This window comes from Spea bombifrons, chromosome 5 (genome assembly GCF_027358695.1).
Source record: "Spea bombifrons isolate aSpeBom1 chromosome 5, aSpeBom1.2.pri, whole genome shotgun sequence".
Classification (NCBI taxonomy): Eukaryota; Metazoa; Chordata; class Amphibia; order Anura; family Pelobatidae; genus Spea; species Spea bombifrons.
This window is the reverse complement of record NC_071091.1, coordinates 40432143-40446244: the sequence shown is the minus strand read 5'-3', so window position 1 is coordinate 40446244 and position 14102 is coordinate 40432143. Positions and strand designations below refer to the sequence as shown.

The following is a 14102-nucleotide window of genomic DNA, read 5'->3' as shown; positions in this document are numbered from 1 at the left end:
ATTTCACATCAGGCACATTTTGGAATTAACTCAGAGAGCAAGCCTACCTGGAAAAGGAAAGTAAAAAATCTTTCCACTTCTCTTCAACACATACATACCACATAAAAGTGTAACATCAGCATTACAACCCCAAGTCATGTGTGTAAGGAGGTTACCACACATGATGATTTTGGGATAAGGCTACTCCTAAACATTGAATAACCCCCCCCCCCATTAACTATGCATTCTCTGAAAGCACATCATTTGAGGACCTCAAAGACACCCCAGTTACCTTTCTGGGTGAACTGCTACAACCTCAAAGCTAAATGGGAACACAGAATTTTGAGGTTTTTTCTTCAGACTTTTCACATTTCTAGCACAAATCAGGATGGATGCTACACATCGGGTTCTTTCCTCTTTTCTTACACAAATAGCATGTTTTTTGCTTGCGTTCTGTCCCTGCGTTTTACTATATGACCTGGGTGACTTCTCTCTCTGACAGCTGTCATTGATGGGGGGGTTATCAAGTTGGGCATAATGATGAGATCACTCCACTCCTGATTCAAACTGTTACAGAGTCAAACTGACAGCAACTGACCTGGAAGTAACTTTGATCTCCTGGTCTGTGCTGCTGAAAAACATTTTTTTAGTGTAAACTCAAACCCATTAACCCATAAGAGCCCAGTACTGGTTGTCACTTGGTCCCCACAAGCCTGAAACCTGCTTAGAATCTGCAATGATGAAAGGGTCGGTAATTGGAGGGTCGAGGCTGGAAGAGACTCAAAACTTTATCCTTGAAGCTGCCTAACGCAGCTGGCATTTGATCACATTAAGCCTGTCATCATAGCGTTAAGCTTGGACAATCGCTCCAGGAACGGCTCTGGCTGGCTGTTGTTGGTCTGCCCAGACTTCCAGCCAGATAGCAGTGGCCCATGTCCCTAAGGGGTTAATATATTTCTCTATATAAATTAATGTCCTAATATGTATTACTTTATTTCATTAGCATTGCAAAGAATGTAAAACAAATGATTTGCACTGAGTTTGTAACATTATTCCTGTAGATCTAAAGCTTCACGCAGGAGGTATTATTAATGAAATTTGAATAATTTATATTCTTGTGGCCAAGACTATGATGCAAAACAGTGTTGTTCTCCAGAATGCTTGCAATCTACTGTAGACAAAGATTTCTGCACAGCAGGCAGCAGTTGTGTGCACAGGGTGTGCACCTCCATCACGTGATGCTGCATGCTCCTAGCACGCACACGCACCCGATCCTGCCAGATTTTTCTTTAGCGCTGACCATGGAGGAGAGTTGTTCCGTGGCTGCCACGTGGCAGAAAGTGACGTTTGCCTAAAAAGAGACCCAAAAAGGGAAATCCTCTTCTTCAGAGAAGGAGGAAGGTACAGTGGCTCCCAGGAAGAAAGTTTTTTCATGTCAGGGATACCTCATTTTCTTCCTCCTCTTATCCTGCCCCCTAGGCTGTAAAAAATAAATCCTCCAGGTCACATGAGCCAAGGTCAGGCAAAGGCCGTTAAAGAGAATGACCTAGTACTGAGGTCCCACATATTTGTGTCCCAGACATCGAGGCACTTTCCTGACATAGACTCTGCTCTCATCTGCATTTTATAACTCTATAACACCATGTATTTCGGAGCATTCACTGAGTAATCTCCAGTACAAGCTAGCAGACTATGTGGGGCGTTAGCCTTATGTTCGACAGGGCAGAGAAACTGTGTCTTTGATGGCCTGTACACTGGCCTTAACTAAAGTAGAGTGACGATTTTACTGGGACAGACCTTTTATTATGTATCCACCCTAAGGTGGTCCAGACCATTTAAGTTAGATGGACCTCATACTTTGGCCCCTAATGCATCAGAGTTGCCACACCTCTCCTCCTCACACCTCATTGTCTCTGATTTTATAGTAAATTTTAAGGCTCACCACAAGGCTAACAAATCTTTTTCTGAGCTTAGCTTATGATGCAGAAGCCCTTTCGGGCAGTGTGATGAACCTCCAGGTCCTACAGATCATCCTTAGGGCAAAGTACTGCTTCCAGAGAAAAAATCAGGGAACATCCTTTTATAAAGCTTCTTCTCACTTCCAGAGGCAGAGTTACTCAATAGGAGTTTATTACCTCAAATTGCTCCTACGGGTGGTAAAAAAGGCTTCTTGTCAATTTTCCATTTTCTCCTACATTAAGAGACTGCAGCTCCTCGCTGGAGGCACTTCTGTGAGTCACATATTCCCTTTCACAAAATCAGGAAAAAAAAACCAAACTAATATCACTATTCAGTCAATCCCTTTCTTGGGGTTAGTGATAGTTTTTCTTACTCTCACAGTTGGAGATCTCAAAGGGTGCTCACACTTCTATAGCTTTGATCCCATTACATCCAGGCTCCCACATAGTCCCACTATTTTGCAGAGGCCTCTGTTTTTTTCCTCAGTAAGTGCTTAGTGAGGAGTCTTCCTCATTAAGCACTTACTTACAAGGAGTCTTGAACTGAACTGGATACTTGGTCAAGAGGCTCTTTCTCTTTGGGCCCCCAGATGGCATGTCATCTTCTCAGTATATTCCAGGAGAAGAAAACGAGACAATTTCACTGTAGCTATCGGACAGGACACATTTATACTAATTACTTCTTGCCTGGGTCCGAGTGAAGTGGATCTCTTTGCCTCATCAACTTCGAGCACCTCCAGAAAAATGTCCCAGAAACAAAGCAAGGGAGGTCAGGGTACGTAATCAGTCTGTACAACCAGTTCCAGATTTTTGAACTCAGAAGTTTGACATGAGTCTAGCTCTAGTCATGCCCCCTCTTCAATGTTTCTATCTCTAAAAGAAATGGATGGATAGCCTGTACCTCAAACTGCTTCAGGATATTGACTCACGTCTTACTTTTCTATTCAAGTTGGACAATTCTTCCATTTTCCTTTGCTCTCTGCTAAACTTTCTTGCCAATTAGCCCCTGCTCTAGTGGCTAGAACTTCAGAACTCATCCCGATTCATATGAATGTTATGTGGCTTACCCAATTTCCAGGGGTTTCCATTGCATGGTCTAGGTCTGCAACTAACGATTTTCATTATCGATTAGTTGGCCGATTATTTTTTCGATTAATCGGATAAAAAAATAAATGTTTTTCATATTATATTATATTTTAATATGTGCCTTATATAGGCTATATAAGGCACATATGCCTTATATAACCTATATGCCTTATACCCCCTGATATGCCACTGTGCCCCCTGATATGCCTTTTACCCCAGCATGCCTTTTACCCCAGATATGGCACTCCATCCTCCCCTGTAGGGCTGCAACTAACGATTATTTTCATAAACGATTAGTTGGTATAACAATCCGACGAGAGACGGGTCCCGTTTGCAGAATGGTGAGCTATCAGGACGGGTAGTAGTAGGAGGAATAGTAGGACAACAGCAGGAAAGTTCCAATAGCATAAACAGGTCACAGTCCAAGGTCGAGGCAGGCAGCAAACAGGCAAAGTCCAAAAAGCAATCCAAAGTCAATCCAGGCGGCGATCAGAGAGTAGTCAGGAACAAAGCAGGAGTCAGGAAACCAGTAAATCAGAATATTACACACTGAGACAGTGATAACGTATGTACCACACAAGGGCTCAGATTAGAGTAAGCAGGGGGTTTAAATTTGGTGCCAAACAGCTGCAGCAAATAATCAGCCAATCAGATAAAAAGCGGAGGACCCGCCCCCTAGCGTGACGTACACAGTTGCTGGGTATGGGATTCCTGGCCGCCATGACAGCGTGCACGTGTGCGCACTTCCAGCACGCCGAGGATGGAAGAAGAACCTCTCCAGGCCCCCCGCCGCAGACCACCAGCAGGAGAGATAGACGCCACGACGGCCGAGGACAGCGACAAGCAGTGCTGGAGGACCTGACGGCGGGCACCATTGAGGACGCCCCCACCTGAGAGAGCGGGACGCGAGACGGACAGACGGCAGCAGTGCAGCCCCCGGGACAGACCCGCCGGCGAAAGGTGACAGTTGGCCGATAATTTTTTCGATTAATCGATCCATCGGATAAAAAAATGAATGTAAATGTTTGATTTATTTAAAATAATTGAATAAACAGGATGTTAAAAACAAACAGCAGAATAAAAAAACTTTGATAAAAATGCATTTCTTGTTTTTATTTCCCAACCTGCCCCCCCAGTTATGCACATTTGAGCCCAGGCTTGCCACACTGCCTCCCAGATATGGCACATGCCTCCCACAAATGCCTTACATACCCTATATGCCTTATACCCCCTGATATGCCACTTTGCCCCCTGATATGCCTTATACCCCCAGATATGCCACTGTGCCCCCGATATGCCTTATACCCCAGTATGCCTTATATCCCCAGATATCCCATAGTGCCCTCATAGATTCACAGACTCATTCGCAGCTCACTGACACAATACTTTTATAAATAAGTACTGGATTAATCTTCACTGCCCCCCAGGATTTAGATTCCCCTTAGCTTGCCCTCCCTTTACCTCTAACTGCGCCTTAAGTTAACTTTATTAATTAAATTAACCCTCAGTCCTCAGAATTAAATTAACCCTAAAGATCCCATCAACCATAACTGCCCCTAAATTAACTCTAACGACCCCATTAGCGATAACTGCCCCTTAATTAACCTTAACGACCCCATCAACCATAACTGCCCCTAAATTAACCCTAAACACCCCATCAACCACAACTGTGCCTAAATTAACCCCCACCTCCCCTAACTTTCAGCAGCCCAAATATTAATTTTATACTCACAGTTAGATGAGTTGCTGAGCCATGTGGATGCTATAAGGAAAGGCCCAATCATCAGAGGACTGTAGGGAGGGACTGGGAGAAAAAAAGGGTGGGACCAATCATCAGAGTGACTGCAGGGGGGACTGTAAGAAGTAACTGCTGTAAGTGGCACTGAATGAAACGGATTATAAAACGAGGGGTATTTTTCAGAGCATTTACTCTGAAAAAACCCTCATTTTATAATCGATAAAAATAGATTCAACTAATCGATAATGAAATTCGTTGGCAACGATTTTCATTATTGATTATTATCGATTTTATCGATTAGTTGTTGCAGCCCTAGCATGCTCAAAGAACAGACGAAAACATCAATTTCCTCTTATACAGTAGAATTAGACTTAGTCAAGGATTCTGAAGCTACAAGTCCAGACCTTCTTTACAGGCCCACTAAAACCAACACCATTAGGGGATGGATTCTCTTTGCTATGACCGTATTGGCTATTGATACCTCTCTTTGGAAGGATGCGGCGGCCATTTTCGGGACCTTCTTCTAATTATTATGAACGATTTGTGAAACACTATTGGAGATTTTACGAATCTGACAGGATCGCCTTTATGAGCTACTGGGTGTGTGATATAGTCTCTCTAGTCGTTGCTCCCAGAGAACACCACAGAGTTTGCAGCAATTAATGATTATTTTCATACTTCCCCTAACTTTCAGCAGCCCAAATATTAATTTTATACTCACAGTTAGATGAGGTTCTGAGCCATGTTGACGCTATAGGAAATGGGGGGGGGGCAATCGGCAGTGTGACTGCAGGGAGGGACTGGTGGAAAGGGGCGGGGCCTGTCATCAGAGTGACTGCAGGGAGGGACTGGGGGAAAGGGGCAGGGCCAATCGTCAGAGTGACTGCAGGGAGGGACTGTAAGTAGCATCTGCTGTGAGTCACACTTATAAAACGAGGGGTATTTTTCAGAGCATTTGCTCTGAAAAAACCCTCATTTTATAATGGATAAAAATCCATTCATCTAATTGATAATGAAATTTGTTGGCAACGATTTTCATTATCAATTATTATCGATTTTATCGATTAGTTGTTACAGCCCTACAGAAATCCATCCATGTTCTAGGGCAGTGATGGGCAACCTTTTTGGCGTGGTGTGTCAAAAATCGGCAAAAAATCTAGCATAACTCGCGTGGTGTGTCACTTCGACAAAAAAACATAATTTTGCGCAATTTATAGTTTAAACTACAAAAATGTATAATTGCAATATATAATTGTATTTAATAAACCAAAAACAAATTATTTAACATACCTGCTTAGTAACTACTTACCTTTCAGGAGTCCTGCGGTGGGGGTGCAAGGCCTCTGTCTCCCAGCTCTGCCACTGTATGGAACAGTATAGAGTGATGGGAGTTATGATGTACTTTAGAGCATAATTATATAATGAAAAATACATTGGAAATGGTACAGCATAACACCCATCACTCTCACACACTTACCAATGCGCATTTACCAATCCACACACATACCAATCCACACACATACCAATCCACACATACCAATCCACACATACCAATCCACACACATACCAATCCACACACACATACCAATCCACACACATACCAATCCACACATACCAACCCACACATACACCAATCCACACACATACCAATCCACACACACATACCAATCCACACATACCAATCCACACATACACCAATCCACACACATACACTAATCCACACACATACACCAATCCACACACATACACCAATCCACACACATTCACCAATCCACACACACATACCAATCCACACACATACACCAATCCACACACACATACCAATCCACACACATACACCAATCCACACACATACACCAATCCACACACATACACCAATCCACACACATACCAATCCACACACATACACCAATCCACACACATACACCAATCCACACACATACCAATCCACACACACATACCAATCCACACACACATACCAATCCACACACATACACCAATCCACACACACCAATCCACACACACATACCAATCCACACACACATACCAATCCACACACACATACCAATCCACACACACACACACCAATCCACACACATACACCAATCCACACACATACACCAATCCACACACATACACCAATCCACACACACATACCAATCCACACACATACCAATCCACACACATACACCAATCCACACACATACACCAATCCACACACATACACCAATCCACACACATACCAATCCACACACATACACCAATCCACACACATACACCAATCCACACACATACACCAATCCACTCTCACTGTATGCTTTCCTACCTTTCCTCTTTTCTCCTTACAGCTCCTTTTCCTGCTCTTCGCTCCTCTTCTTCTTCAGTTCTTCTGTCTTCTTCCGAGGGCACGGGGTTCAGAGGGCATGGACGGCGGTGGGTGCGGCTTCAGTGTTGTGCGCCGGGATCTGACAACAAACCCCGGCGCACAACAGCTGTTGCCGCGCGGATCGCAAGGGAGCGGTATCGTAGGTCTTTAACAGACCTCCGGCTCCCTTGAGTGATTTTAAGCCAGGTTCAAAGGAGATCCTTGAACCGGCTTAAAATCACTCAAGGGAGCCGGTGGTCTGTTAAAGACCTCCGATACCGCTCCCTTGCGAGCCTGCTCCTCCACCGCCCCCCCCCCGCTAGGTACGCTACTGCACGTCCCGCCCCCCCTTTTTTGGGGGGTGACGCGCAGGATTTCCTCCGATTCATCCTCGGCTCCTGCACGGCCGCCGAGGATGAATCGCAGGAAATCCTGCGCGTGTCACCCCAAATGGCTACGTGTGTCAGCACTGACACGCGTGTCATAGGTTCGCCATCACTGTTCTAGGGGAAATAATCCCCACGTTGCAACAGCAACCACCACCCACGCAGGGGATGTATATTTTTTCTGTTCCCCGTTTTGGGGAAAAGAAGCTCAGCTTTTTCGGGAGCTCGTGTGTGCAGCATCATCATGTCGGTGTCTGCCCCACATGCACACTTGCTACCAGCTCTGTGGACAAATCTTTGTAAACAGTACTCTTCGGAAGGCTTGTCATCTCCCACCATGCTGTTGCTAGATGGCAAGCATTTTCCCCAGAACAGATGAGGTTTGCAGATTCCTGCAAGCTCTGTTTCACCATAGCTTTCTGTGGCAATCCACTGTACTGTAAGCAGAATAATAATATTAAGAAGCTTCTACGAAACTCTGTGGTATTCATAGCTCTTTATATTGCACTCATAGCCTCAGATAATCACACCGTATCTGATTTAAATTAAATCCCTGTCTCTCTAATCCTGGACATTTCCTGTTTGGTTCTGTAAAGTACTTCTGAAAAGTTTGTTTCAAATACTTGAGCTTTTAGTTTTTGAAGGAAAACTTACTTGTTTTATGGAAAACAGGCAGATTTGCATTTGGTGTGAGTTTAGGGAAGGATAGGATAGGGTAACAGGCAAAATAATGTGCAATGGGCTCTACATTATTGATCCGAAAACAATGGAGCTTGTTTCCCTTCCTTGGTTCCACCTTTTTTTTTTAATTTCTTTTTCTCTTTTTAACCCCTTCAGTCCCCTATGGACGTACCGGTACGTCCTGACCGTCTTGCAGCAGCAGGGACACATTTGATAGCCTGGACTCCCCCCTGTCAGTAGAAGCCAGCATCGCTGGCTTTCTGCTCCTCGAACTCCTGTAACAGCTGCCAACGCGAGCGCCGGAAAACTGTTACTATTTTAGAATGCCGGATCCCACGATGCTGACGTCACCCAGAAGGTCATTGGAGGACAGGATATCACCTGCAGGGTCTGTCTAGAGTGGTAGTGATTTTTTTTAAATAAAAAATAATCACTGAAATAATACAATAAATAATAATAATAAAAAAACAATAGAGTTAAGTGATGTCATTGTGACATCACTGGCATTAATAACATGTTCAAGAGGTCCCTAAGAAGACCTCTAACCATACTGCACCTATAAAAAAATTATAAAAGTTTATAATAATTAATAAAAGAAAAAACCCTTACATCCCATTGCCCCAACACAACATTTGAAAGGTATAACCCTCCTGCGCCCGTTCACAACCCCCAAACCCGTTAAGCCATAAGTATAAAAAATACTATCCCTATTGGGTGCTATAAGTAAGGGATGGATATGGCCCTCTGGAAAGAAAAAAAACGAAGGATGTGGTGTATTTGCGTAATCAGGAGATGCAGCTAAACAATTTTGGCTGGGTTTCTCTGCCATAACACATAGCCTGTGCATAAAAAAGTAATACAATTGGAGCTGCAATCCCATCATACCTAATGTAAAAATTCTACCTATAAGTGCTGGGAAATTTTATATAAATTAGGTATTTCTGAAATCAGGACACCTGAATTGATAAACTTGGAGGGGATTTTCCGTCACTTTACCTAATTTTGTGAGGATTCAGAGGGGAAAATATATTAAAAAAATAGGGGTTTTTTTTTCAAATTTTTGGTAGTTTTTTAAAAATTTCTCATCCCAAATTTTCAGCTAATTATTTAACAATGGTATCAAAAGAAAGCCCTCTCTCCCCTTAAAAAAAACAATATATAGTTTACATGGGTACACTGTTCGCAGGAAAGGAGAATAATCGCTGAACCGACATACAGCAAAAACGGCAAGATTGCTCCAGGACCTGGTTGTCTGTTATGGCACACTTTTAGACTGACTTTCTCTCAATATCCATATGTTCTCCTCCTCTCCTCTCACAAATATACATGTATATATATGCACTATATATACCGTATTTATCGGCGTATAACACGCACTGGTGTATAACACGCACCCCAATTTTAACAAGGAAATTTGAGTAAGAAAAAATAATTTTAACTTGGAAGCTATGAACTTAATGTTGGAATAATATTTATTACATTATAACATTTATTATAACATTTATATCACTTATAAGGCAAATATGAAAGAAAAAGCACCTCTTTGAACAAAAAAACTGAACAAAAAAAACTTCATCAGAATCACTGCTATCTGGGAAACCACACACACACACACACAGTAAGACACACACAGTAAGACACACACACTCAGACACACACACACTCAGACACACACACAGTAAGACACACTCACACTCAGACACACACGCTAAGGCACACACTAAGACACACACAGTAAGACACACACACACTCAGACACACACAAACTCAGACACACACACAGTAAGACACACTCACACAGACACACACACTAAGACATACACAGTAAGACACACACAGTAAGACATACACACTCAGACACACACAGTAAGACACACACAGTAAGACACACACAGTAAGACACACACTCAGACACACACTAAGACACACACTAAGACACACACACACTCAGACACACACACACACACTGACACACACACACTAAGACACACACACTAAGACACACACTTAGACACAAACAGACTCAGAGACACACACAAACACACTCAGACACACACTCAGACACACACACTCAGACACACACTCCCTAACCCCCCTTCTCAGGATCTCCCCTCTCCCTCCCTAACCCCCCTTCTCAGGATCTCCCCTCTTCCTCCCTAACCCCCCTTCTCAGGATCTCTTCTCTCATTCCCTAACCCCCCTTCTCAGGATCTCCCCTCTCCCTCCCTAACCCCCTTCTCAGGATCTCCTCTCTCATTCCCTAACCCCCCTTCTCAGGATCTCCCCTCTCCCTCCCTAACCCCCCTTCTCAGGATCTCCCTTCTCTCTCCCTACCCCCCCCGGTCACTTACCTTCAACTCCTGTGTTGGAAGCGTGAGGCGTTTGTCTCGGGTGCCGGCGCTTCACTGCTGAGCGCCGGCGTCTGACGTCATATGCCGGCGCCCAGCGTGAAGTTGAGTTGAACACAGGAGTTGAAGCGCTGAGGCAGGCGGCGGCGGTGGTGGCCGCCGCCAGCAGAGGAGTCCTGGATTTCTGTCAGTCAGGGGGGCCCGAGAGTTGCCGAGCGGTCGTCTTCAGCAACCGCTCGGCACCCCTTGGGCCCCCCTGACTGGCAGAACTCCAGGGCCCGGTTGCAGTTGCGACCCCTGCGACCCCGGTAGTTCCGCCACTGGCTCTAGGATTTATCGGCGTATAACACGCAGGTAGGGTTTCAGCTTCATATTTTAGTTAAAAAAGTGCGTGTTATACGCCGATAAATACAGTCTATATATATATATATATATACATATACACAAACACACAAATGTGCTCCACTGCATTGAAAGGTCTTCCATAAAGTGTATAGGAGCACCCTAATGATAAAGATTAACAGAGCCTTGATGTTTGCCTTCCACGTATATAAAAGAAATTATTATTTCACAATAATATTTAAAGTGATCTCAAGGCTGCAACCAATTAATGTTCCAACTTGCTGAAACATTTTTTTGGTTACGACCATAAGACTTTGCGCCAAGATCAGACTGATTCATTATGAAGAGGACATTTATGTGTACAAGGTGTTTGGCTATATATATATATATATATATATATATATATATATATATATATATCCATAGAAACAAATCAAAATAAAGGAGTCTTGTGAAATTAGAACTGTGGCTTATTTATGTTCATTTGAACTCATTAATCATGGTTGATGAGTGGTCATGGATAAATGATAGTCTTGTCTAGACATGCAAATGTTCGCCATTTTGTACAAACTTAACAAATTTATGTCCTTGTTCCAACCTATTCCTACCCATTTATAGCAATAAAATCTTCTGTCTTATTTACTTTTTAATGCTTGGAAGGGCAGGTAGTATAATATTTGTGCCTAGCAGCACATGTGATGTAATGCAATCCAATGGTATAGGTTATGTTATTATAGTTTCATTTAGTATGTAGAAAAAAAGCAAGGAGATGTAGGCAGAACCAACAAGATAGCTGTGATTTCCATCCAAAAGGTGGGTGTAACTATTAACTTTTTTCACCGGTATGAAGAAAAAAATAAGAAACATTGATCCTAAACGTGCATCCATACTGGTGAAAAAAAGTTAATAGTTACACCCACCTTTTGGATGGAAATCACAGCTATCTTGTTGGTTCTGCCTACATTTCCTTGCTTTTTTTCTATATACTAAATTGGATTTAGTTTAAAGATGTAAACATTACAAACCAATTCCAGATATGTTGAAAAAGAAAATACCCTAATCCATTACATAAAAATGCACGTAATACATACAACCATCATTATAAATTATGATTACTGCTTTCAATTTTATTCATTTCCTTTATTAGTGCATTGATTGACTATAAGATACACTTATTCAATGTCTGAATGGAAAAGTACAATTCACAGTCCACGTCAAATACAATATGTTGGTATATACATAATGCAAACAGTATATACTAAAACAAGCTTATTTGTAATTTAGTTAGTTTATCATTAAACTGAATTAGAATAATACCCCCATATACTATGTACCTTGCAGACAAGCTAAACAAAGGCTGATTAGGGTAACCTGAAGATCTGAATTGTATCTCCAAAATAGGTAAGGTATGCACTTCTGGAACATTAAGTTTGAATATTTTAATTAACTTTACGAGAGATCCATGTTCACATATTTAAATGTCCTGTTATAATTTCACAGTACAAGATTCTTAACATTCTAACCTGTGCAAAGCTTACAGAAAAATGCTATTAAATGGTATGAGCAGTGGCAGTACATCGGAATAAACTAAAATAATAACCTTCACTTGACTTTTATTACTATGTAACATACAGTATGAAGATGAAAATTCGTAAGGTAAACAAACATGTCATCACAATTCACAGCGTGTTACCTCGCAAATGAATAGGCGAGGGTATACTGAAAGACTTAAGGTTCAATTAACTGTGTACGTCGACATGATGCTATTAAAACGAGTAAGCAACAACAGTGCAATGATGTGCTGAATTACCTTTGACTCTTGGCTGCTGGTTGAAGCTGGGGAATGGGGTTGTTCTGAGTTCCCAAATTCAGACTCTTTTTCCACAGGTTCACCCATTATGATGTTCTCTGGAACCATTCCGCTTTTTTTAGGATCAACGTTTCTTATTTTTTTCTTACAGCTAATAGAAACACCTCTAACGCCTTGTGGCTCCGTTATTGCTACTCGTCTTGCTTCCAGCTTGTGAAAATATAATATCACATGCTTGTTTTTCTCTACCCCTGTCGTTTTGGTTGTTATTTCACCTAATTTCACAGGCTGTATTTTCTTCAGACTCCAGACTTCCTTGCAATCTTATTAGGGATCTTCACCCTTCAGGCAAGCTGTGTTCTTAAATAGCATCGTTTGTTTAGGGCGATTCTGACAGTGGATGAGATGCGTTCTCCCTTTATAGTAAAAAGCCTGGAGGTATGGGACATAAAAGCGGTGCTGCTTGCCCCTTTCATCAGAATACAAGTGATCTGAAGCAGAAAGCCTGCTCTGCTTACACATGAAGCATGGGTGGGAGGAGCTACTTAGCTAATGCTTCCTAGGAAGCCTTGCAGAGGTATGTGCTGCTGTCATTTAATACTGAAAGAAGTGGAACGTGTCTACTAGAACGCTGAATAGGCGAGAGCAGCGATTACGAAACACAGCAATCGTACTCCAAATATAGAATGAAAGACAACATTGTCCATACATTGTGCTTCTGACTAACTAGGTTAACATATGTTTTATGTAAATCTGTAGAGATCTATAATATTGTTAATAACTTATATATCACAAACAATGCAGGATTAGAAAGATAAACATAAAACATAACAAAGATAAACATAAAAACAGGTGTGACTCAATAGAGAAACAGGATGAAGCAGTGAGATAACTGTGCTTGCCACAACTGATTGTATTGGACAGATTAAAAAACAGGCAGAAAATTCTTAAATTCAATCAACTATAACTATACAGTCACTGGCCACTTTATTAGATACACCTTGCTAGTACTGGGTTGGACCCCCTTTTGCCTTCAGAACTGTCTTCATTCTTTGTAGCATACTTTCCACAAGGTGCTGAAAACATTGGAGAGATTTTGGTCCATATGGACATGATGGCATCATGCAGTTGCTGCAGATTTGTCGGGTGCATATCCATGATGCGAATCTACCGTCCCACCACATCCCGAAGATGCTCTATTGGATTGAGATTTGGTGACTGTGGAGGCCATTGGAGTACAGTGAACTCATTGTCATATTCAAGAAACCAGTTTGAGATGATGTGAGCTTTGTGACATGGTGCATTATCCTGCTGGAATAGCCATCAGAAGATGGGTACACTGTGGTCATAAAAGGATGGACATGGTTAGCAACAATACTCAGGTAGGCTGTCGCATTTTAAACAATGCT

General features: G+C 42.3%; 1 protein-coding gene across 1 annotated transcript in view; it reads right to left on the bottom strand.

The window, feature by feature from the left end:
• Positions 1-13223, bottom strand: part of STAC (SH3 and cysteine rich domain) — a 222487-nt gene extending 209264 nt beyond the window's left edge. Inside the window, exon 1 of the mRNA XM_053468144.1 lies at positions 12694-13223. Coding sequence (XP_053324119.1) covers positions 12694-12801 — 108 coding nt within the window. The 5' untranslated portion in view covers positions 12802-13223. The remainder of the gene's footprint in view (positions 1-12693) is intronic.
• Between the last annotated feature and the right edge of the window lie 879 nt (positions 13224-14102).